Source organism: Asparagus officinalis, chromosome 5 (assembly GCF_001876935.1).
Source record: "Asparagus officinalis chromosome 5, Aspof.V1, whole genome shotgun sequence".
Classification (NCBI taxonomy): Eukaryota; Viridiplantae; Streptophyta; class Magnoliopsida; order Asparagales; family Asparagaceae; genus Asparagus; species Asparagus officinalis.
The window spans coordinates 110,198,656-110,224,717 of record NC_033798.1 but is presented as its reverse complement, the minus strand read 5'-3'; the positions used below and the strand labels follow the sequence as shown (position 1 = coordinate 110,224,717).

The following is a 26,062-nucleotide window of genomic DNA, read 5'->3' as shown; positions in this document are numbered from 1 at the left end:
GCCCACATATGCCGCGTATTTTCTGGCTATAGTCACAGCTGTAGAGACTATGTTAGAATGCGGCCTCATGCGTTTAAAAATCTTGTGAATATAATGAGAGGGACGGGCCTACTCCAGGATTCACGTGATGTAAAAGTTGAAGAACAGTTGCTCATGTTTCTTAATGTATTAGCACATAAAACAAAAAATAGAATAGTAAGATCACATTTCATAAGATCGGGAGAAACAATTTCAAGATATTTTAACAAATGCCTAGAAGCAGTTGGTGCTATACGGGGGCGGTTTTTGAAGCAAGCACCAATGGAATTAGCGCCAGAGATTGCAAGCAATCCTTTGTACTATCCCTATTTCAAGGTAATGCACCCATGAACATACATCGATCTACAGAAGTAAAATTGTTATCCTATATCTTTGATAGTAAATCCACTTTTTGAGGATCCGATCGATCTTTCTGAAAATGATGATATTGAGACCTCCAAGTCACAATTTGGGGCTGAGACACCAAGTGTTGAAAGGCTTGACCCTCACTCTCAAAATGTGAAGTCGGCTAGCGGGGTAACTTCTACATCCAATGCCAAACCTCATTCAAAAAGGAAGGGTGGCAAGGGCAGAGATGATGATTCACTAATGCGTGAACTCATCGAGTCCATGTCCCACTCAATCCAAAACCAACATATTTTACATTGGACTGATCGAATGTCCAAGGCTTTATCCGCACATGGGGCTGATTTCTCTGAGACAATACTGGATAAGGTGCTGGATTATCTATATGACAATGAATCAGAATCTAGGCGGTTCATTATCAAGTCGAAAAATGCGCAGAAACTGTTCTTAGAGAAGATTATTCGGGAAAATGGATTTGCCACCGATGATTTGCCGTAGTGGACACTATATTGGGTAATGGATTTGTTTCCTACCTACTTTTGCACTATTATAGCCATATTTATAATCAAGTGAACAAGTTATAATTTTGTAATATCGTGAGACAACACCTTTACTTTATGTGCATGAAGCAGCTGCTACCTATCATGTTTCTTACTTCTGTCTTGGCTGGCTATATTTGTTGAATTGTATTACCAGGCCTGTGCAGTTCCTTATGTCCTTTTTATGTTATCTTACCTATTTGCAGAGTTTATATATCGTCTTTATATAATCAAGTGTGTGGAAATTAGCATTATCTCAACCAGCGGTCCCTCATCTGTGTACAGGTTATAACTATTCTCGTAAGTTACTTTGGGCTTTTTCAACAGGCAATGATGATTGCTCATTTGATATTTGTTAATGCAGCCTATACTGAGTAATTGTATTGGTCTGGATAAGGCTTACCATGATGTGATTGCAATCTAGATTGCTAATGTGATTTTTAGGTGAGGCAACTATTATGCGTAGGCAATCCTCAATGCAATTACAATATGTAGGCGAGGCATCTTATACTGATAATATAGCTATAATCTGAGCCTTGTTGCCATTGCTATCCCAGATTTATTTGTCTTTTTAAGCTGTGCCTCAATTTTCTGCTTTGCTGGGTTTTTTCCTTGCATCAGTTTCCAGCTGTGCATCAATTTTCTGCTTCACTTATATTATTCAGTTGCCTATACAGAGTTTTGCTTGAGTTGTTTTTTCTTGCCTACATGTTCCAGCTCTGCTTCACATTTGGAGAGAGTCAGTTCCCAGCTGTGCATCACTTTGCTAAGCTAATAATTTCAGCTGACTTAACTGAAGTTGCTCCTGTCTTCACCTATTTGTGCTGAGTTTTGCTGAGTTGTTTTACATTGCTTCAGTTCCCAGAGTTGCTGTTTGTCCTGAGTTGTTTTTATGCTTTGCTGGGTTTTTTCCTTGCCTCAATATCAGCTGACTTAATTGCAGTTGCTTCAGTTCTCAGAGTTGCTGTTTGTGCAGAGTTGCTTTTTCAATAGGCAATGATGATTGCTCATTTGATATTTGTTAATGCAGCCTATACTGAGTAATTGTATTGGTCTGGATAAGGCTTACCATGATGTGATTGCAATCTAGATTGCTAATGTGATTTTTAGGTGAGGCAACTATTATGCGTAGGCAATCCTCAATGCAATTACAATATGTAGGCGAGGCATCTTATACTGATAATATAGCTATAATCTGAGCCTTGTTGCTGTTTGTCCTGAGTTGTTTTACATTGCGACAGTTCTCACAGTTCTCAACTTTGCTGAGTTTGGATTTAAACAAGGCTTTGTTCCAGTATTCCCTAGCTGAGTTTTGTTGACTTGTTTTTCCCTGCTTCAGTTCTCAAAGTTTGAGTTTGTGCTGAGTTGTTTTGTCAATAGGCAATGAGGATTGCTTTTGTTGAGTTGTTATTGCAGCATATACTGAGTGATTGTACTGGTCTGGATAAGGCTTACCATGATGAGATTGCAATCTATTATGGCTTCACTTTGATTTGCTCCAATTCCCAGCTGTGCATCACCTTGCCTAGCTAAAAATTTCAGCTGACTTAACTGCAGTTGCTCCTGTCTTTGCTGAGTTTTTCCTTTGCACTCTGCTTACAGCTTTGCATCACTATTTATCTGGGTTTACAGTTTTGTTATGTACAAGTTATAACTATGTACATTAGTTTGGATGTAGTTTTTATTTGTTCCAGTATTCATCTGTGATTTGCTGAGTCATATACACCATGAATTGCCTCCATAAATTTCATTACATACCACATTACACTTTGCACCTACATGGCATATTTTCAAAGCTACAGATTAGTACACAGATTATAACTAAGAACAATACAATCATTTTCCAAATGATTAGTTGATGCTCTGCAGTTTTCAATTCCCTCTTCAGCTTTTTGATTTTCATTGCCCTTTTATCTTCATCAATGTCCTCACTTTGTGATGCTTGAATTCTATTTCTGCTGCACTCGCCCGCTTTGTCAGCCCACTGAAAGAAGTTGCATTCCTTATTTGGGAACTTAGCGCAACCCCAATAATGTCTCCCTCTATTTTTTCCATTTGCGCATAGCTTCATGGGTGTTGGAAGTTTGCATTTGCATCTAACTTCAGATGGGGCACCCTCTGATTTGCTGTCCCATGGCCGCTCCATAAACCTGCAAGTCACTTTGTTGCTACGAATCTGGCAGAAATTAGAAGTTTGAAATATTCTCACATGGCTGAGATTTGCTATACTTTGATTACCCTGTTGGTGGCTCATTATATAGGCCCCCAAGTGAACTTATTTCTTGAGCTGTTGCAGTAACTAGCCGTTTTCTCTTGTGATTGTTGAAATCGGTCACTGAGTAAGTAACTAGCCGTTGCACAGTTGTTTTGAGTGATGAAATGTTAATATTCTGTGGTAACTTCACCAGAGGTACGTGTACACACTGTTTTTTTTACCTCTTTCCTTTTCTTCGGCTTTGAACCAAACACAAGTGCTTTTATGAAAAGCTTTTTTGGATGGTGTTTTCCTTTTCTTTGGTGGTGAACCAATCATGGGTTTTGGATATGTTTTCTTAATATTCACTTTATAACTCAATAACAAACACAAGTTATGGATTCCTGGATGATCCAAATTTTTTTTAGAATATGGTTATTTGCCTCGGATTCCATTTCCTTTATTTTATGGAAACGAACCAAACACCCCCTTAGTTCCTCTTCTCACACTTCGATCCCCTTCGCTCGCTGCTGGTGACGATCTCCAAATGGACCGATTCAAGTCGCTGAGGCGAGTCCAGGTCCCCTCTCAAGAAACCCTAGACGACCACTCACTCGACAACAATGGCGACGACGTGCCTCGAACCCTAGACAAGGGCGGAGAGCAAGAAGATCACGGAGGAGGAGATGAAGGAAGGGAAGCGTCTGGAGATCCCCACCCTTTCATAGGCATGAAGGTCTCAAGGCGAGCTTCGATCTATAGAGAATGCACCGATGGGGATTACATCGGCGTTGAGTCTGATCCCTATCTTAAGAAGATTTTATCGAAGCAAGGTAAGTATTTATCTTGCTTTTGAATTGGATCATTATGAGGTGTGATACATTTTGATGGAAATTTGGTAGTAATATGTTTAGAAGTTTTAATTTTGAGTAGAATTATTATAGTGATTAGCTTTGCTAAAGTTGTAGCTTTCGATTTATATCAAGATAGTTATCTCTAGTGTTGATTGAGACTCAATTTAGGACCAAATGGGAGGCTGATATTGTGCGTATCAGTCGATGTTTTGGTTTTGGATAGTGAAATTTGGGAATCTAAATAGATATGTTACAGTAAAACTGTTTAAGATTTAATTTTTACGTATTGTCTCGATGAAGTGTTCAAAAAGTATGCTTGTGTTTTGTCAAGAAATATAGATATTGGTAACTCAATAGATTTCACTCAAAAACTTGTTTCGCTTTGTATTATCTTTGTTGAATCCAACTATTATGGCAGTAATTTATTCATATGCAGAAGGCTATTTTCTTTTATGGTTATTTTAAATGTCTTGTATCCTAATCCTGAGCTCTATTTCATATTACAGCATTCAAATTAGACATGCATTCTCGATTAGTTGACCAAATACCAGTTTCTTGAATTTCTCTCGGTCTGATCCTAAGATTTAATCACACGTAAAATCACCTAACAGTTCATCGTTGATGCCTGTACAAGCACCATATGAGAACAAATAGTTTTGGTGATAAGAAAGAAGAGGATGCTAAATGAGGAGAAAGGGATCAGACTCGAGATCTTCAAGTAAAAGGTAAGCATATAAAATATATGAGCCATAATAGATGCCCTGACTTAATTAAGAAACTGGTGTAAATATGAGATAGGATAAAGCCGACCATGTTATCCTTTTGACCTTCAGTTTCTATCTATCCTGCAAGATAGCCTGTATGTGGGAAGGTTGGGATGTCATACCGATCAAGTAAATTGCTCATCCTCTAAGAGCGAGGTCTAAAGTATAAGAGTTAACTGCTTAACCTCAATCATTGTTCAGGGAACTGTGTTTTTGACCTCTTATCAAAATAAATGCAGTCTACTGACATTTGGCTGAAAATATCACCCAGTGTTGTTTCTGAGGACATCCTTGATCGCTTCACAAGTTTCCTGAGCCTTGAGCATATTATAGATTAGCTTTGCTCTTACCTAGGATTTCCATGGTTGTTCTCATTCCATTCCTATGTAACAGTCTATCTTCAAAATTTTGGTGGCATATGTCCAGTTGGTTACTTTGTTGGCTTTCCATACTTGCCAAATATTATATAACTGCAGTCATAATCTTGTTTCTGATCCATCGATACACAGCCATCATTTGGTGATCCTTGACTAGCACCAAGACCTGCAAGCCATTTTCTCAGATGAATGACAACTTACACTCTCTATAACTCAGTAGTAAAACTTAAAAAAGTATATTTAAATTGACTACTCTTCGGAGTTAGCCATGTTTTACAGCTGCTTATAAGCCTATGTATCCCGATAAACCTCAGTCGAACTATTCTTCCCTCTTGCTACCAGCGAGATGTTTTACACCCCACAAGTTGGTACACAACCATTGCAAAGTATCGAGATTATGATCGATGTAGGAGAAAGTAAAATTTCTGGTTCTGATTTAAATAGTGTAGATCAAAACTGTAGAGTGGAGTTTAGTAACTAGCCAGGTATTCTGTAAGTTAATCTTAAATGTACAGTTATGGTATGTTAAACAATAATACTTGTATCTGTTTCTTTTACAAAAATATAAGTGGGTCAGGTGTGTCTTTTCTTCTTGATCCTTCATTTTTGCATCGCATTTCTTTTTCCCCATCATTTTGTTCATCGGTTCCTTTTAGGCTCCATGGCTTGAATTTTTGTGCTTTTTTTCTCCTTTCCAATTAGATCAATTGGCCAAGCTAGCTGGACTGCCATTTGAATTTTTCTCCCCTTTGAAATTCATCTGTCTAGTGTAACTTTTGGCTTTATTGGAATTCATGTTCTAGTTTGACATAGATATATTTCTGTGTCTCTTTTATTTTTACTTCAGAAATTTGATGCAGTCCTTTCTGGATGCAACACTTGCTTCATCAAGAGACTAATATTTTCTCTATGCCTCTTGTTCCTAGCTTTTACACTACCATTACCATCCTGCACATACGCGAAAGAAATAGAGAATGTTTTGGCAAATGAAAAACATATTTGTTGTTTGTTCACCAAAGTTTATATTGCAAGAAGTCCGAATCTAACAATTTTATTCTTGCCACTGAGTTATTTTAAATTCACAGACACTAAAGGTAAAAGTTTTCATCACTAACCTTAAAGTGCACTAATGTGCAGGTGATACAACAGTACTGTTTGCAGACAAAGTTTTGAAGTTTACTGGATCCGGAAAGATGAAGAGACGGATTTTGTTGATCACCGACTTCGCCATTTATCTTGTTGACCCTGAAGCCGATTCATTAAAGCGGAGGATAGCACTTGCGGCTGTTGATAGGTTATGCTTGAGTCAGCTAAGTGATAATTTCTTTGCCATCATTATTCCAACCGAGTATGATTTACTTATGGCTAGCATTCGGAGGAAAGAGATCATCTCTGTGCTAGTTGAAGCTACCAAGAGCACATCTGAAGAGATTGAGGTGGTTTACTCCAATAGGTATGTGGAATTAGGTTCAAATGCAATTTAGTTGCAAACATTTTGTATATTTAGCTATTTACAACCTTCTGAGTAGTGTATTTAGCTGTGGTATAATATAGTATTGATGTCCCTTCCACATTTCAGAGGAAGTGTTTTCCTAACTTTCTCTACAGATACTAGAATCTAGGAAACACTAGGGAATTCAGATATGGAGGACTACACAAAAGGTTTGGGAAATTAATGTATCCCTAAAATCTTAAATCCCATACATTCTAAATAATGCTTGAATTTTAGATTTTCTGCATAACTTATGGAACACTTCGATGTTGTATTGATGTATAGATAAAGTAATAGGACACGGTGCGTTTGAATGGAGAAACACAGGAGTGGGCATATCCTGATACTTAATGATGTTAGGGGATGAGGGGTTACTTGAATGGAACAAATGGATTATTTTATACTTATAGTATTGGTATTCCATAACCTATCATTAAAATATCTTCTATTTATTTAGCTTGTAAAATCCTTAAATATGTCTGTAGTCCGACGAAAAATGCATTATTCAACTTTAATAGATTAAAACATTTCATACACTTATGTCTCTCTGCAGTGGCAGTCTGGCGGAGCCAGAGATTTCATTAAGGGGGGTCCAAAAAATTTGATTGTTAAACATGATAACATATTTTTAAAAAAGTTTGTACGGTACTTTCAAAATAAAATTTCAAATTATAATGTAGTGTTTCAATAACATTCTTCTATGACTGAAAATTGAAAGGAAATAAAACACTCACAATGGATAAAGTTCAAATGTAGCAATTTCATTTATGCTCTATTCAAATTAATTTCTGAGAAATTTCATTTTTCATATACTTTCTAAGTGCAATTACCCCAAGACAGTCATCAAATAAGATAATGAAAAATAAAATAAAATTTTCAGCAAGCCAAAAAGCTTTTATTCAAAGTCAGAAACCCGAATCCTTGAAATGCCTCATCTACGGTGGCGGTGAAGGTCCGAGAAGGATCCTCCTAAATCAGGCAATGCAGATGGGCTTTCTAATCAATCTGCAAAATTTTGATATCCAGCTAAATGGGATGATGGGCTTCATTATGTTTCTTATTTATGTCCAAGACCACTTAGACTCGATGAATGGTAATTTGGAAGTATAGATGATGTATTGCATTTTACCCTTGCCAATCAATTACCCTTAGCTTTTTTTAAGAGGGGTTTGGGCCACTTTTGCCCCTATATGGCTCCGTCCATCTCTCAGGAGTAGGTAATATAGTTAAGTGTATTATTTGATATGTATAGAACGTTGATTGCTAATTTGCTGTCAAATGTTGCAGATTTGAGTACCATGCTGCTGCCGACATGGTAAAAGAAGTGGAATTTGAGGAAGTAGATGGTATGTGTAACTTCATCGAACCATTTTTATTGTTTAATATTCATCTACGTAACCATGTTTCACAATTTAAGCATATATGATAAGTTGAAATTTCCTGCAGGAGGAATCAAAACAAGGTTCAGGAAAAAGGAAGGCGAAGCTGAATAACATATTTCTGCCTTCTAGCAGTTCCTATATGCCCTTTATACTAAAAAGATTGGACCAAGAGGTGGTTGTATTTCATGCAGTTCTTTTCCATGGTGGATGCATTGTCAGCATATTGTTATTGTATTTAATTGTGCCCACTGTAAACCGTATATCTATTATTTTGACTGAATTCATGTCATTTGTGCATACTTGGAAGTCCTTTCTCTGGATTGTTAAGGCAACTCCAGTTGTGTTTTCGGATGTTGAAAGTTATAGGGACCAATGTTGTGTCAGTTTTTTTATGCTAAAAAGTTACCTCCCCTCTGTATGATACTTTCCCTTGATCTATTTGACAAATGTAAAATAGTTCATAAGAGATTACCCCTGTTACCTCATCAGTTACGTGGAAATTCTAACTTTATGACCGTGTAATAGGGTACTCTCACCAATAGCTTCTCTTTGTCGACTCCGCGGAAATATAATCAAGTTGCTCTCAGGAGCTTCTTTTTAAGCTTAAGGCAGAAAATTTGAGGTCAAATTTGCTTCTTTTTACCTGTATGCATGAATTCAATAGTCCATTACAAGGGTGCGAACCGTATGGCATACTACAGGTTGGCAGGATGTAAAAACTCAAATTCAGGCATAAATTTGATTGGAGCACTGCCCGTAGATGCTTGACTGGGTGATACACAAGTATTAAAAATGATGAACATTTATTAAAAGATTGAAATAAAGTGATGAACAAGCATTAAGAGAATGAAATAAATCATCATTCACATAGTTCTAGTAACTGGATGTGCTGGTTCATATCCTTCGAGTAAAAGGTAAACTACCACAATGAACCTCTTCAACAAACCCTCTTTGCTGAACTGATCTCCAGTCCTCAATTCAGCTATACTCATGACAACAGAAGTGCTTCCAATTTTGCCTCGGTTAGAATTCAGTTATTTATTTATTTACTTATTTTACACTTCCCTTTATTCCTGTCCTATAATTTTATTATTTCATAACATCTATGTATCACCAAATCAAGGTCTCAAGCATAGTTGAAATGAGAAGGAATAAACAAGCCAATCACCATATATAGTTCAAAATAAGGTCTACGTTCATAGCTTTAATGTGCAATAGTCCAAACATGACGACAAATATTTACAGTCTTGCTGGACATAATCCTCTCAGACAACATGGAAACTTCCCGTTATGGTTTGTAAACAATCAGGATAAGTTTCACTGGCTAATCAAACCCCAAAAGTGGCAGAGCGGTCTTGCTGCATCCAAAACAGTCCATTCTCAACTTCAAATCCTCTCAGACAAGTAATTCGCAAGCGAATCTATCGGCTTTTGAACTCCAACGTTCAATTTCTCACGCCTAACCTTTCTCCATCGGCCTCCTTCATTTCGACAGACTTCTTCACCCATTTCGGGTGGTAAGTCACTTGATACCATGCCGCTGCCTTACTCTCATATATCTGATTCCTCTCGTCGTCACTTAAACTTAGCTGAGATAAATGGCCCCCAATCTCCTCAAAAGAGCGTCTATATTTCTTATTAAGTGCATAATATGCATTCTTGAGCCTCTCTTTGACCTCCCCTTGTTTTCTGCTGTTGTAACTTCCCAAAGAAGAAATATGCCCCGTAACAACCTCTCCCTCTTTATCAACTCTGAATTGCCCCAACAATGCATTCAATTGTCGATCATATGAACATTTGGTTTCCCAGGCTTCAGTGAGATAATCAAATGCCTCTGAAATATCAAAAGCTTGATCATATGGTAAGTCCTCGTAAGCAGAAATGAGCTCAGAAGAGTTGTCCTCATCAGAAGCAGATTTTATCTTTCGGTATAATCTTCCAAGGATCTTCTCTGACTTGTATGTTATGTGTTCATCCTTGTTCATGAAGTCAGGATAGAGTTTAGGCTTGTAAGAAGCGGGCAAATTAACGAATACCCCGGTTTTAGGGAAGTCGACAGCAATGGCAGCTAGCTTAGCAAGCTTAAGACATTTATCATCCATGGCCCCATAATCGCTCAGGTCAGCATGAACCACATGAGCATTGCAGATCACCCCAAGATTCTCACTGGACATATTCCTCACAAAGAAATCGACTATAAGCTGTTGGATAAAGCAAAGCACGTTAAAAGGATTTTTTGTCCTTTATAATGTTAAGAGCACTCAATCTCTATAGTAATGTGGATAAATGACACATGCCAATGATGTAAATTAGAATAATACGGAGAATAATCTACCAAAAGGGTTGATTCTGCGTGAAACACTAAAAATACAACCCTTAGGAGGAGATTCCGCCTTATATCAATATTACAAATATTAATTATTAAATTTTCCATGAGTAAAGAGATCAGGAAAGTTTTCTAATTCTGCCAATCGGCAAACTTGTAATAAGTTGACAATTTTGTTTCATAAAATTCTATAAACAAGATAAATAACAGAGGAAAACGATGTCCCAATTTATACCGCAGACAACCTAATTTAACCAGGACTTTTGATGAGCATTTGTGTTAGGGACGGCTTAAGGGAAAGAAATCACTCTGGAACTATGACACATGCAGCAAATATGAAGACATTCATTGTCTTGGGAAGATAAAATGGAAAATTTGTTTAAGTAGATGGGTTTTGCTGTAAATTTACAATGGGGAAAATATATAAGCAGCAGCAAATGAAATATAAACCAGACATCGCTTAAGGATTGTAAATATGGTCACAGAAAATATAAATAAAATAAAATAAAAGATGTATACTCTCCTGTATCAAGTATGAAATGACTTCCTAGAGCTCATATCTATTCTACAGGGAATAAAAATCTTCAATGGGTCTGATGCTTCAATAACGGTAGGAAGAAAAACAAGGTACAAATCACAAAAAAATAAAGTATCGTTGAAGTGAACTGGTTAATAGCAACATGCCACCTATTCTCATTTAAGGAACATATGGTGTTGATCTGGAAAACTAATGGTGCAGTTAAGATTTGATGAAGAGTAGAATTTAATTGATCAAAGATCATAGAAGGATAAAACACAATGGAGCCTGCTTACAATATTGAAGTACACATTACATCTACAGCCGACAAAATACTTTAACATGTAAATTAAAAAAAATGTTATTTTGAAGAATATCAGAAGCCTGAGTCAGAAAAGGAACTATTCTTGAGGCTTTGAGAAGGCTATACATCAAGCATCATAAAGTCAGATGCGCTTCTTGAAGACTGTAAAGAAAAGGGTAAGAAAGTTGAACCTTTAAAAGAGCTTACTTATGCAAGCAATTTATCAGATCCAAGTATTGATGATTCTTAAAGCCTGAGCAACACAAAGGAAGAAGCACCATGAGAAGTCAATATATGTTGTAATGTTGTTGATTACAACCAAGGGCATCGATTAAATCTAGGTGGATTGCCTAAGAACTGACACAATATAATTTCTATAGTTTGTAATCACATCACTAATGAATCTATAACTGCACAATATAATTATGCTATTGCCTAAGGACTGATAGTGAATGCCTATGGTTGAGAATGGACCTTCGCTGAAGATTTAATTCCAAAAAGAAGGGCCCGAAGGGCAGTCGTACAGAAATCTTCACTTCCACTAAGGAACTTAGCCATCAATCTTGACTAATCTTAGTCATTGTGGTTATAATTTTCTTCCACCTTTACCTGAGAGGGATGTCTTAAGAAAGAAAGAAGAAGGGGAAAAAACTGTTCTAGCAATATTTCCATACATCAGTCTAATTACGATGAACATTTATTAGGTCCACAGTCCTATTGTGCTGAAAGGGCGTCAATGTGTTAGTAAAGAAGTTCTTATACGTTGGTGCCAAGGGTCCAGAAGGTAATAGAGTAATGTATTTAGTTTTTAAGCTGTGATATTAGACATGGACATGAACACCATAATCTGACAAGGGTAAGGGATCCTTCTGGAGCCAAGACATGAGAGGCCAACTCATAAGGCTCCAGACTAGTAGTGTCTTCTTCAAAGCAGAGGTTTGGATCAGCAAGGACAAGGATTTTACTTATTTGTTTTACTACTGCTGCTGCTAATATATTTATTACTTGAAGAGCAAGATGAGATATCAGAGGAGTATTGTTGAGATTTTCAGAAAATTAAGGTTTTGTTTGGTAAGATAAAGTTATCCAAGCACAGTTTTAAAACTAGAAGATGCTATCCTTAGACGGTTGGATCAAGTTATTCCAACATTCTAGTGGGATGTCTATCATACAAAACTCGCAAATACAAATGAACAAAGAGCATTTTATTTGTACTAAAAGTCTAAAACACAAATTTAATAGGATACAGTTGTCCTTTAATACCAAATCGGCATTTGGCCATAATATGTAGAACTGTTACACAAGTTCCCCACTTACTATTTTGCCAAACAGCATTAGGGATGCGTAAGTATTTTCCAAGGTAAGTACAAGTTCACAGAGAAGATACAACATACTGTATGTTATAGGAGGCTGTGACTATCAAAGGAGAGGTGGTTTCTTAGAGAAGACCCTTTGTTTGGAGATTGCTTCTGAAAGGATCACAAGATAAATGGATAATCAAATAGGAAAAACATGTTTACTAAGGACTTACATCCTGTTGCAACTGTTTTTAGAAATGCAGAAGAGGTATGGTTAACTACAATCTTCACATCAAATTTTCATAACTTATTTCTAGAAAAGTAAACGTACTCACGAGTTACGCCAAGTTCTACTGTATATGAGAGAAAAATATCACAGGGTAGAATGCCTCTTTCAAATATAGCTATCTGCCAACTGAATTGAGCCTGACACCCTAGAAGCTGGGTAATTTACTCTATCTTATCTAGAAATGTCACATAACAGCATCATATGTTTTAAGTCATTAATGGGTAATAACCAATAAATAATAACTTACTAATAGCAAAACATGTAAAATCAAATTTGCAACCATACTAGAAAACTCCAAGAAATGATAGATGTCATACTAAACCACATACAATAAGCAGGATAATGCTTGTCAAATAAAAGCAGTGCATGCACCATAGCAAATAGGATAACTTACCTGATGAACAATCTTGCGTGGTTCTTCCTTTGCCTCAGCAGGCTCATAGTCCAGTGGCGGCCAGCTCTTTTTACTTGGAGGAATTAGATTTTCATCCCATGTAACAAAATAAAGATCTCCATCAAGATCACTTCCCGATGCCTCATTTGAATGAGGCCTTTCTCCTTTCTGCGGAAACACTAAGCAATCAACAAGATGATGCAAACCAGGCACATCAACTGCTTCTAGAATCCGAATATCTCCAGGGTGAAGACACGGATTCTTTGCTAAAGCAATTGTACCCACAATGACTTGCTTGTTCACCTTTGACCCTGAAAATTTGGATCCATGCTTCAAGAAACAATTCTCCAAAGAAGGGCTAGATACTTGGATAAAGCATTGCCCTTCTTCTAACACTCCAAGCTCATCAAGGCAACCCATCAACCATCTTCCCTTTGGAACAAAGATTCTTGCTTTTGATGAAAGATCTTTTAACTGTGATAGCCTAATACACAAAAGCATTGCTTTCAAATGAGGCTCAGTCTGAGGAGTAAATCCAGCACTCAGCATCATAGCTGCAATATTCCCCTGCTCAGCACAAGAACTAGTAAGGACGTCAAATGCAACATCCGGGTCTATTAGCATCTTATCAAGCTTGCTAACCATTGAATCTTGCATCCTTGAGAACACATCATCATCGACACCCAATGCTGAAAGCAAGGTCACAATCTGACGATTCAAGAAACCCGGTTGAAACCTAGTCCAAGATACAACTTCCAATACAGAATGCGAAGATTGGAACTTGTTCATGCTTGGCCTCAGTGACAACCGAATCCCATCATTGTTTCCAGGCCAAACAGCCACCACTCCTTTACAACCAGCAAAACGAATTTGATAAGCTGAAGGGGGGGTTTCTGTCAGTCGCAGCTTCTCAGCAACTTCTGTTGCAAGTGCAGGGGTAATTTTCCCTATCCCGTCCGAGAAGCAATATTTTTCATTTTCAATATCTGGAAGTTTTTGATTAACTTCTCCAGGATGCAATTGGACGGTAGCGTAAGTGGAGGAAAAACACTGCCCCATTCGAGCTGCATACTTAGCCACATTCTTATTCTGAAACTTACCCATCCAACTTGTTATATCCTGAACGCTCGTACCCTTATCCTCAGCAAAGAACCAAGCAGATTTATCTCTCAACTGGTTGGAAGAAAATGCAAGAAACGAATACTTGCGTCCGCACAAGTGAAACCCTTTGTACATAATGTCCCTGACTCTTCGAAACATGGTGGTTTTTTGACTGGACGAACTAATCGTGACCTCCTTAACAATGGGTGCAGGGTAAAAGCTAAGGACGTGGATGTTCAATGACTGCATTCCTTCATCCATAAACGTTACTCTCAAAAACCTGTCCGAAATATCTCGGTATTTTCTCAAAACCCTATTGGCAAGCTCAATTTCAGGAGGAAGACAATAAGCCTTGGTCGGGGTTATAACCAATCGCCTAACTTCCATGTTATCATCACTAGGAATCGGCGCCTTGATTAACCTTGGAAACTTCAAGAGCCAATCTTGGACCATCTTTAACCTCCCATACGCATCAAATATGGGTTTCTTGTACCCATAAATGTGCCTAAGGGCAACATCATTCAAAACTTCACTCTTCTTTCTCAGCAACCCAAAGAACTCCTCGGTCAGCCGATGTTGATTAAAGATCCCTTTATGAACCAAAGCATTCACCATAAACATATTCACAAAGCTAACCCCTTCCTTATTGTGAAAGCAGAAGAAAGGGTCAGAAGAGACGAAACCCGGGTTCCCTTCATCCTTGACCAAAATAGGCCTCTCAGGCCTCAACCCCTCTATCCTCCTCTCCCTCATATACGCCAACGCCTTCTCCAGCTTCCCCCGAAACCTCGGCGACATTGAAATTCTGTAACAATTGCATCTCCCAATTGCTCCATTGGGGGTAAAATCTGTACTCCTGATCCAAGGGTCCTCGTCATCCAACAAATGCCCCGTCGAAGTGTCGTGGATGTCATCGTCGGCCGTCCTATAATAAATCAGTGGCGCGGCCCCAAGACCCATCTGAATCAAAAAGACAAACGGCATTGCATCCGTAGTCACCTTCACCTCCATCACATCCCTCAACAGGAACTCCAGCTTCAGATTACATCTAATAAAGTCGACATCTTTGGTACCTTTCACCGTAAAAGCAACTTCCCGAGAAAACATCAACTTACAAGAACTATCAAAAGGGTCGACGAGGAACTCGACGGCGTTGTCGGGTTTCGGGTCGAGACGCCAAGCGACGGCGAACTCCGAGGGGCCCACAAGAGACCCGATCTCGAAGCAAACATCTTTGAACACGAAAGGGCTGATCTGTCTCCGGCGATTGATTCGATGCAAGGAGTCGGCGCTTGATTGGACCACGACGGGCTTCTGTCCGACGAGGAGCTCGCATCGGCCAGCGGCGTCGATGGCCCGTTGGGCCCCAGCGGGGGTACCGAACTGGAGGAAAGCGTGAGGGACGACGGGGGCCCGCGAAGACTTGGTGGGCTTTTTGCTTGTGGGCTTAGGGTTTGGGAATTCGAAATCGGGGTAGGAATCGGGAGGAGTTGAGGAGGATTTCAAGCGTGATCGCCAAATGACGCAGTTGAGGGATTTTTCGAGGGAAAGGTGTAGACTTTCGGCCGTGGTCTGGGCGTCGAAGCCAGCGATGCTGACTTGGGTGATGACTTTGTCTTTGTGGTGGGCTTGGACTTGGGTTTTGGAGCTAGAGTCCAGAGAGCCCATTGGAGAGATCAAGAATTTGGAGGAGGAAGAAGAAAGGAGAAGGGGGGAATTGACAGAGAGAGAGAGAGAGAGAGCGTGTGTGTGTAATATGGAACCGGGTTGAGTAATAATAATAAATGAAGCCGACGACTAGCCTTTTAACTTTTGTTGTTGGGGGATTACAGCCGTTGGATTGAGAGACGTGAGGATCTGACGGCAGGAAAGTTTGGAGCTGAAAGAGTGCGTTCGTACCTTTTTCTTCTTTCAATTTAGAAGATAAAACATTTTTTGTTTGAAACTTAGACAAATTGTTGAAATCAACTATTTTGAGAATTTAATCAGCAAAAACAATCCAATTAGAAAAAAAATTAGCAAAATCGACCGTTCGTCGTGAGAGAAAGATTGATTTTGCTGAAATACAATTTCTGCGATACACGGGACTACTAGTCCCGTGTAATTTAAAACACGGGACTACTAGTCCCATATAATTTAAAGTCTTAATTAAGCGGTCAAATTATACGGGCTCCATCTTCCATTTTCTTGGTATGGCTAATGATGGATTAGCAGGTCCTAATTACACGAAACTAATGGTCCCGTGTAATTAAAAAAAACCTTCAGCAAAATCAACCGTTTTTTGCCCACAAGGGCAGAAGACGGTCGATTTTGCTCATTTTTAAGGAAGAAGAGCATTTTTACTAATTAACCACGGGCAGAAAACGGTCGATCTTGCTTATTTTTAAGGAAAAAAATTATTTTTACTGATTAAATTCTCAAAATGGTTGATTTCAAAATTTCTCCTTTCAAATATATAGCGCGAGAAAAGGTAGTAAACACTGAAGCTCTATGTTCTATGAGTCTTTCATATTTAGTGTCACAGATCTTGATATTTTAGAATTAGTCCCTCAAAGCTTTTAGTATTTTGAAATTAACTCCTTAAATTATCACATTTTGAAGGATAAATTGCACTTAAATACCCTATTCTTTCCAAATAAATACTTATATACCCCAAATTCCAAATCAGAATAAAAATAAATTCTTAGTTGTTTGCTTTGTGAATTTTTTAACGACGTTAAATTTAACCTGAACAGACAAAAATGTCACTCTTCCTAAATAACCCCATGATTTAAAAAATCTTCAAACTTTTTGTTACCATAAATCTCTTCTCTCCCCACCCCCTCCCCCTCCACTAAAAAAATTTACAAGGGGAAACTGGGTTTCATGTATCTCATGCTCGACAGTAGTTGATGAGCAAGAACGAGCTAATGTAGGTGTTATGGGGTGTTCTCTGTTCCCCACAAATATGCTATCCCGAGAGCAGGTTCGGTCGAGTCGACTTCATTCTAAGACGACTCGAAGGGCGGACTCAGTCGAGCAAAAGATGATTACCGATCGATCAACCGATACTTTTCCCAAGGGCGACTCGGAATATTATTTCTCAGCATTATTTTAACAGTTTATGATCATCATTACAACTCCACGTCACCTGTTGACAAGCCTCAACGGCTGCTGATTCCCCATACCACAGAAGTGACCCCACGTCACTCATCGACAAGCCTCGATGGCTGCTGATTCCCCATACGACAGAAGTGACTCCACGTCACTCACCAATCAACACACATCGAGCAGAGGGTGACTCAGCCTCCAGCTCACCCCTCGCCATCATCATAAACTGCATTCTTACTAGATGCCAATTCGGCCATTGGCATCCTCTATAAATACATATGCTATTCGTCATGAAAAGATGTTGGATTCTCCTTACTACTATGAAACTCTCTAGACACATTTTTAGAAGAATACATTGTTCTTCTATTACCCCACTCAAGTTCATCAACTGACTTGACCGTCGGAGGTACCACGGGGGAAACGAGCCCCGTACTCCCACGATTCTTGCATGTGCAGGTCGCTCGCCCGTTCTGAGCTCTGAGAATCAGCCATAAAGTCGAAGAATGAAAGCGGCCCCCTCTCGACAATTCAACATCTCGACGATTCAACAACCCTGAAACCTCCATCGACTGTTTGTTCACGAGCATCAACAGTTTGGCGCCCACCATTGGGCTACTTTCCTCTTTTTGAGAAAAAATGACAGGTTCTGAGCGAGGAGTGGGGAGTGGACCAAAATCCTCCGAAGGTGGCTCCCAATTAGGAGGGACCCTACATTGTTATGGAGGAACTCAGAGCCGGCACCTATCGGTTGAGAGCTCCAGATGGACGAATCCTCAGTCATCCATGGAACATTGAACACCTACGACGATATTTCCTTTAAGATTTTAGTTTAATCTCTTGAATGTTGAAAATTCCCTATGAAGAATGCATGCCTTATATAATTGATAATATATCTGATGAAACAACTTTAGCCAAACTTTTGCGTCACCATAATAACTGAAAAATGGAAGACCTAGTCAGCTAGGCACCCGACTCCTCAGTCGATAAAAAGTCATTGGTACTTCCTCATGGTAAGACTAAGGCACAACCTTTTGGCCGACTCCTACAGTCTCTTCTCGGCCCTAGGGGAAAATGGAAGACCTAGTCAGCTAGGTACCCGACTCCTCAGTCGATGAAAAGTCCTTGGTACTTCTTCAAGGTAAGACCAAGGCACAACCCTTTGGCCGACTCCCACAGTCGCCTCTCGGTCCTAGGGGAAAATGGAAGACCTAGTCAGCTAGGCACCCGACTCCTCAGTCGATGAAAAATCCTTGGTACTTCCTCAGGGTAAGACTAAGGCACAACCATTTGCCCGACTCCCACAGTCGCCTCTCGGCCCTAGGGAAAATGAAAGACCTAGTCAGCTAGGCACCCGACTCCTCAGTCGATGAAAATTCCTTGGTACCTCCTTAGAGTAAAACCACGGCACAACTCTCTGGCCGACTCCTAAAGTCACCTCTCGGCCTTAGGAGAAAGGTAAGGCCTAGTCGACTCTTTCGAGCCTGGGCACTCAACTTCAAGGTCAATTCTTGTATCACCTTTCAATCGACCAGGAACAAGAAAAATTCAAGAGTTTAAAACACTCAAAATGAATTTATTTATTCATTAGCTCTTCTTATTTAGAAAGCCAAAAATACCAATTATAATGACTAATAAAAAAAGAAGAAGGGAAACATGACTCATTCTTATTTATTTTTCTTAACCCGCGAGGGTCTCCGGCGGTGGAGAGGTCGCATCAGCAGTTGCCGAAGCCTCTTGGCCCAGAGCACCAGCATCAGCAGGAGGAGCATGCATCTCAGGGGCTTCAGTCCCCCCTTCCATTAGCGGAATGATAGTTGTCATTTCCTCATCCTCACCGTCTGAAGACTCGCTATAATCTCACTGTCAAAATCAGTTCTACTCAGTCTCTGCTCATTTGTTTTTCCCTTGCATACGGCCACAGTCGCATCCAAGCATAAGGGGCTGACTGTTATGGGGTGTTCCATGTTCCCCACAAATATGCTATCCCGAGAGCAGGTTCGGTCGAGTCGACTTCATTCTAAGATGACTCGAAGGGCGGACTTAGTCGAGCAAAAGATGATTACCCATCGATCAACCGATACTTTTCCAAGGGCGACTCAGAATATTATTTCTCAGCATTATTTTAACAATTTATGATCATCATTACAACTCTACGTCACCCGCCGACAAGCTTCAACGGCTGCTGATTCCCCATACCACAGAAGTGACCCCACGTCACTCGTCGACAAGTCTTGATGGCTGCTGATTCCCCATACCATAGAAGTGACTCCACGTCACTCACCAATCGACACGTATCGAGTAGAGGGTGACTCAGCCTCCAGCTCACCCCTCGCCATCATCATAAACTGCATTCTCACTAGATGTCGATTCGGCCCTTGGCATCCTCTATAAATACATATGCTATTCGTCATGAAAAGAGGTTGGATTCTCCTTATTACTAAGAAACTCTCTAGACATATTTTTGGAAGAATACATTGTTCTTCTATTACCCCACTCAAGTTCATCAACTGACTTGACCGTCGGAGGTGCCACAGGGAAACGAGCCTCGTACTCCTATAATTCTTGCATGTGCAGGTCGCTCGTCCGTTCCGAGCTCTGAGAACCAGACATAAAGTCGAAGAAGGAAAGCATCCCCCTCTCGACGATTCAACATCTCGACGATTCAGCAACCCTGAAACCCCCATCGACTGTTTGTTCACAAGCATCAACATTAGGGTTTGACGAGCTGCAACAAATGGTCCGGTTCAATTTGAGAGTAGAAAGCTTGAGAATAGAAGAGAAAGAATAATGATATTTGATAAAGAGATTTTTTTTTGAACTGAAAAACAGAAAGAAATTTCTTGTTCATATATATATATATATATATATATATATGCAAAAGACAAGATCAAAGTATTTAGAAAATTACAAGAAAACACAAGGAGATAGCATAACCATCACCTACCCGACCATACCACCATAGTAGTAAAAACAAAGCTAATCTATCTCTAGAAAAGACCAAAAAAAGAGGAACCAAAAAAAAAGAAACTTGTTTTTGATATTATCTCATGAGATGAGACTGCAGACCAAAAGGACCAGCAAAATACAGGCTAAAAATGATGATGATGCTAATTAGAAGAGAAATTCTCTACCACAGCATCAGTTGCTTGCTTCCTAGCGAGCTCTTCAAACTTCAGTTTAGTCCATGCTCTGCGAATCCTTCTAGCCATCCTATCCTCTTGACCTCATGTCCATAAAAGAGAGTATCTAGCCACATTAGCGGCAATGTGATCAGGAAGAGACTGAACATCTTTAAAAATAAGATAATTTCTGCTGATCCAAATCCACCAAAAACAGCATGACAATAAGACTTTCTAAATAATTTTGATATCTCGGTTTGTGGAGGGAGAATCACCAAAGGAAATAATCTCACTCATAACTTGAGGCCAATTAGTTGTATTAAGACTGGGGAGAAGAGTAGACCAAACTGTGGATGCAAAAGAGCATCTGATGAAGAGGTGATCCTGATTTTCCACTTCCATTCTGCAAAACGGACATCTAGGATCTCCATTCCAACCCTTGGAAACTAAATTAGCCCTAGTGCTAAGCTTACCCTTGCTGACAATCCAAAAGAATATTTTAACTTTTAGAGGGATGAGAGATTTCCAAATGAAGTTATAATAGCTCGATTTCATACCTCCAGAATGTAAAACAGAGTACAGTGATTTCACTGTGAAACTACTAGAGGGATGCAGAGGCCACCATAGATTGTCTGGGAGGGAGATATCCTTACAGGAGAAGGAGTCTAGATGGGAGTGAAGAGACACTATTTCATTTCTCTCTCCTGGAGTAATACCTCTTCTAAGAATAGCTTGCCAGTTCCAAGAATGATTTAAGAAGTAGCACTGGGATCGGGTGTTGCAGTCAGAAGAAAAGCTAGGTTAAAAACCTTAGGAAAAGAACTGCTCAATGAGTTATCTCCAGACCATCTGTTAGTCCAAAATCTGCACGTCCTTCCATCACCAATGTTCCATCTTACAAAGCTAAAAAAACATGACTGATGGAAGACAAATCTTTAATCAATTTAGAATCTAGAGTCTTTGGATGGTGCACCACTGGATTAGAAGCATCTTTGGAATACAAGGAGAAGATCACTTTACTGATAAGAGAGTTTCTATCAAAAAATTTCCATATCCATTTGGACGGAAGGGCCATATTGAAAGAAGACAAATCAATGACACCCAACCCCCCTTCTTTCTTAGGCTTACAGACAGTGTCCCACGCAACCAAACACTTTGGTTTAGCAGGACATAGATTTCCATTCCAAAGAAAATTCCTTCTGATGTTGTCTATGGCTTTTATAATCCATCTCGGAAGTTTAAAGAAGGAAATGTAGTAAAGGGAATGGCTAATAAAACAGAGTTAACCAAAGTGAGACGTCCTCCTATCGACAAAGATTTATTTTTCCAAAGAGACAGATTTTTGTTAGAGGAGTCTAAAAGTGGTTGTCATTCTCTTCTAGTTAAAGACCCCTTTTTGAGGGGAAGTCCCAAATAGGAGAAGAGAGGGAACCAACTGCATGTTGCGCACAACGAAAATTTTGGTAGCACTTTGGCAGAACAACAAGAGAGTCAGGTCGCAATAGGAATTCTTGTTTTACAAAAGAAACAAAAACCTTAAGCAAAATATCTCAACAAAGTGGGATATCAGGTCTTCCTCTCATCAGTTCTAGGACTGACCTGTCGAGGGAACCTAAATAAGCTATTACAAATCATACAAATAGCGAGATAACTAATTTTACATGGTTCGGTAAATTGCCTACGTCCACGGGGAGAGGATGGGGAAATTCCACTAAATCAAGGAGAGTACAAAAGGTTACAATCTCACAAAACTCATAAACTAACCCTTAACCAAAGCTCTCAACTTGCTCACAATATCTCCCTCTCACAATGCTCAAAAGTCTCTCTAATCTCTGATTATAACTCTCCTCTCTTTTTGATGATTGATTCTAATCTCCATATATATAGAAAAACTAAAACCAAAACAGACTAGGAATCCTAAAACCAAAAACAAAACAAATTAGGAATCCTAATAACTTCATGTTACCAAAATAGATTAGAACAAATTAGGAATCCTAATAACTTCATGTTACCAAAATAGATTAGGAATCCTAATAACCTCATATTACCAAAATAGATTAGGAATACTGCTATCCAACAATTCTCCAACTCAGCGAAGTATTTCCAAAACTGAGCCGACACCAACAAGAGCACCAATACATCATCTCACTAAATTCGGCTGCACCAATATGGTTGCCTATGTACCCCCTCTCCCAAGGGATTAAGTCGCTCGTAGTTCATCTAAATGGCCGTCAACGGCCTCAACAATCACGAATATGCAACATAATGATCAAACTTGTTGCTCGGAACCACCTTAGTGAGCATATCCGTCGGATTATCATTCGTATGGACTTTCACAATCTCCACATCTCCATCTTCAAGAATATCCCGAACGAAGTAATAACGAACATCAATGTGCTTCGTCCTCACATGAAAAACTTGATTCTTCACTAAATAGATAGCACTCATGTTATCATAATGAATGGTGACGGACCGCTACGATATACCAAGTTCCTCCAAAAGTCCTCAAAGCCAAATAGCCTCCTTCACAGCCTCCATAATTGCCATATACTCTGCCTCTATCGTAGACAAAGCCACCGTAAACTGTAAGGTGCATCTCCAACATACCGGCCCACGGGTCAAAGTAAACACATACCCCGTCGTAGACCGATGCTTATCCAAATCTCTGGCATAATCCGAATCAACATAGCCAATGTATACCTGTCCACCTGTAGTGTCCCGTTCATAAACCAAACCAACGATGAGCATACCTCGAATGTACCTCAAAATTCATCTCACGGCGTCCTGATGACTCACTCCTGGTTTGTGCATGTATCTCGAAACCATGCTCACCGCCTGTGACAAATCTGGTCTCGTACATACCATCGCATACATCATGCTCCCAACCATGCTCGCATATGGAGTCTTCGATATCAACTCTCGATCTTCAACTGTCTTTGGTGAAAGATTAGCTGAAAGCTTCAAATAGGCTCCCAATGATATACTAACTGGCTTTATATCCATGCTAACATGAAATCGCTGTAGAACCTTCTTCAAATAAGCCACCTGTGTCAAATAAATTATGCCCTTCTTCTTGTCTCTATCGATTTTCATCCCTAAAATGCGCTTTGCCTCACCCAAATCCTTCATCTCAAACTCCTTTAAAAGCTGTGCTTTCAACTCATCTATAGCAGATTTGGAAATAGAGGCAACCAACATGTCATCGACATAAAGTAATAAATAGATGTACGCACCTCCTTTTAACTTATGAAAATATATGCAAGGATCAAACTGGCTCCGAGTATACGAATGACCAATTATAAAACCATCGAATCGCCTATACCATTGTCGAAGAGACCGCTTCAAACCGTATAGCGATTTCTTCAACCTGCAAACCAACTTATCTTTCCCTGCAGCTCAGAATCCCAATGGTTGAGTCGTATAGCGATTTCTTCAACCTGCAAACCAACTTATCTTTCCCTGCAGCTCAGAATCCCAATGGTTGAGTCATATATATTTCTTCATCAAGATCAAACCAACTTATCTTTCCCTGCAGCTCAGAATCCCAATGGTTGAGTCATATATATTTCTTCATCAAGATTACCATGAAGAAATGTTGTCTTCACATCCAACTAATCTAACTCTAAACCATATTGTGCCACCAAAAGCTAGCAAAATCCGAATCGAAAAGTGCTTCATCACCGGAGAGAAAACCTTATTATAGTCAATATATTCCTCCTGTGTATAACCCTTCATAACTAACCTAGCTTTGAACCTCAATGGAGTTCCCTCAATGCCCTCTTTCTTTGTGTATACCCACTTGTAACCAATTGCCTTCCGTCCCTTTGGAAGCTCAACCAGCTCCCATGTATCGTTCTTATGAAGAGACTTCATCTCCTCCTGCATAGCTACCTACCACGAATCAGTCTCCGAACTCTGCTTAGCCTCTCTGAATGTAGTAGACACCATCTCATCGATACTCTCCACCGGAAGTGCATACGCAACTGTGTCGGCATACCATGTTGGTATCTGTATGTCTCTCTTGTCTCCGAACCGCAATAGAATCCTGAACTTGAGCCATCGGTCCTTGATCCTGCACATCAGTACCCGTATCCTCCGTGTCACCATCGTGCTCGCCTGACGTCACCTCAGTCGGCACTCTAATGGATACTATACCATCTGCGATATCTCCTCTGCCGGGTCGCTCTCCACCTGATGAGAGCTGGGAAGCTTCAAGATAGAAGCCTCATCAAACGTGACGTCTCTACTCAGCACAATCTTCCTATTAATTGGATCCTAAAGCTTGTATCCTTTGACACCACGTTTGAATCCTACAAATATGGCATTCCTAGCTCGAGGTTCCAACTTATTAGTTCTAACATGATAATATGCAGGGCAACCAAATACCTTGAGTTGGTCATAGTCATGTGTTGTCTCTCCCGACCACTTCTCCATAGAGGGTTTCCCCTCAGTCGCAGATGAAGGCAGCCTATTAATGAGGTGGCTCGCATATGTAAGTACCTCAGCCCAAAAGATCTTCTCCAAACCACTCTGTAATAATAAATATCAGACTTTCTCCAGCAAAGACCAATTTAGCCTCTTTACCACCCCATTCTGTTGCTGTGTATGACTAACCGTGAAATGCCTCTCTATGCCCTCGTCTCGACATAGCTGCAGAAAGGGGTCTGATGTGTATTCACCACCGTTGTCAGATCGCAACGTCTTGATCTTTCTCCCAGTCTACAGTTCCAACCTCTTCTTCCACTCCACGAATATATCTAGGACTTCACTCTTTTTTGCCATGATGTACACCTAACATTGCCTAGAATAGTCATCAACGAACGTGACGAACTAATGTCGACCACCAAGTAATGCCGTCTTGGTGGGACCCTAAACATCTGTGTGCACGTAGTCTAGGATGCCCTTCGTCCTATGAATAGCAATCCCAAACTTCACCTTCGTCTTTTTGTCAACTACACAGTGCTCACAGAACTTCACTTTATCACTCTTGGCTCCCTTCAATAGCCCCTGCTTGCACAAAGCCTGCAGTGACTTCTCTCCTATGTGCCCCAACCTATAATGACAAAGCCTGCTCATGTCCGCCTCTGAAATAGCTGAAGCGGCCAATTTTGGTGCTCCCCTTCATATAATACAAATTTTGACTGCGGACTTCCTTTATCATCACTAAAGATCCCTTAGTAACCTTTGCAACAGCGTCTTCAAAGGTCACCTTGAATCCCTTTGCCTCCAAAGCTCCACTAGAAATAAGATTCTTCTTCAGCTGAGGAACGAATCTCACCTCCTTCAATTCACGGACTACTCCATCATACATCCGGATCCGCACAGTACCTATTCCATAAATGCCATTGGATTAATCATTTCCCATGACTATAACTCCCCCATCGAGCTTCTCAAAAGATACAAACCAATCTCGTCTAGGGGTCACGTGATAGGTAGCACCGGAATCAAGCATCCAATCTGATGCATCTAAGTGGTTCACCTCCGGAGTAATCAGTAGAGAAAAGCTCGAATCATCGGAATCATCGCCTTTCGCAACGTTCACCTCATTGGCCTTCGGGCCCTTTTTCTTGCTATTCTCCTTCTCTTTGATTTTTGGACAATCTCTTTTCTAATGTCTCTACTCCTTTTAGAATGCACA

At 39.8% G+C, this 26,062-nt stretch overlaps 2 protein-coding genes across 2 annotated transcripts; one reads left to right on the top strand and one right to left on the bottom strand.

Moving 5' to 3' along the window:
* Positions 3,568 to 8,409, top strand: LOC109840661 (myosin ID heavy chain). The gene is made up of 4 exons (XM_020409388.1): positions 3,568 to 3,950; positions 6,250 to 6,565; positions 7,892 to 7,950; positions 8,051 to 8,409. The coding sequence occupies exons 1-4, from the start codon at positions 3,665 to 3,667 to the stop codon at positions 8,095 to 8,097; spliced, it is 708 nt and encodes a 235-aa protein (XP_020264977.1). The 5' UTR covers positions 3,568 to 3,664; the 3' UTR covers positions 8,098 to 8,409.
* Positions 9,432 to 15,976, bottom strand: LOC109842359 (probable RNA-dependent RNA polymerase SHL2). The gene is made up of 2 exons (XM_020411246.1): positions 13,115 to 15,976; positions 9,432 to 10,187 (listed from the first exon to the last, which is right to left on the bottom strand). The coding sequence occupies exons 1-2, from the start codon at positions 15,881 to 15,883 to the stop codon at positions 9,432 to 9,434; spliced, it is 3,525 nt and encodes a 1,174-aa protein (XP_020266835.1). The 5' UTR covers positions 15,884 to 15,976.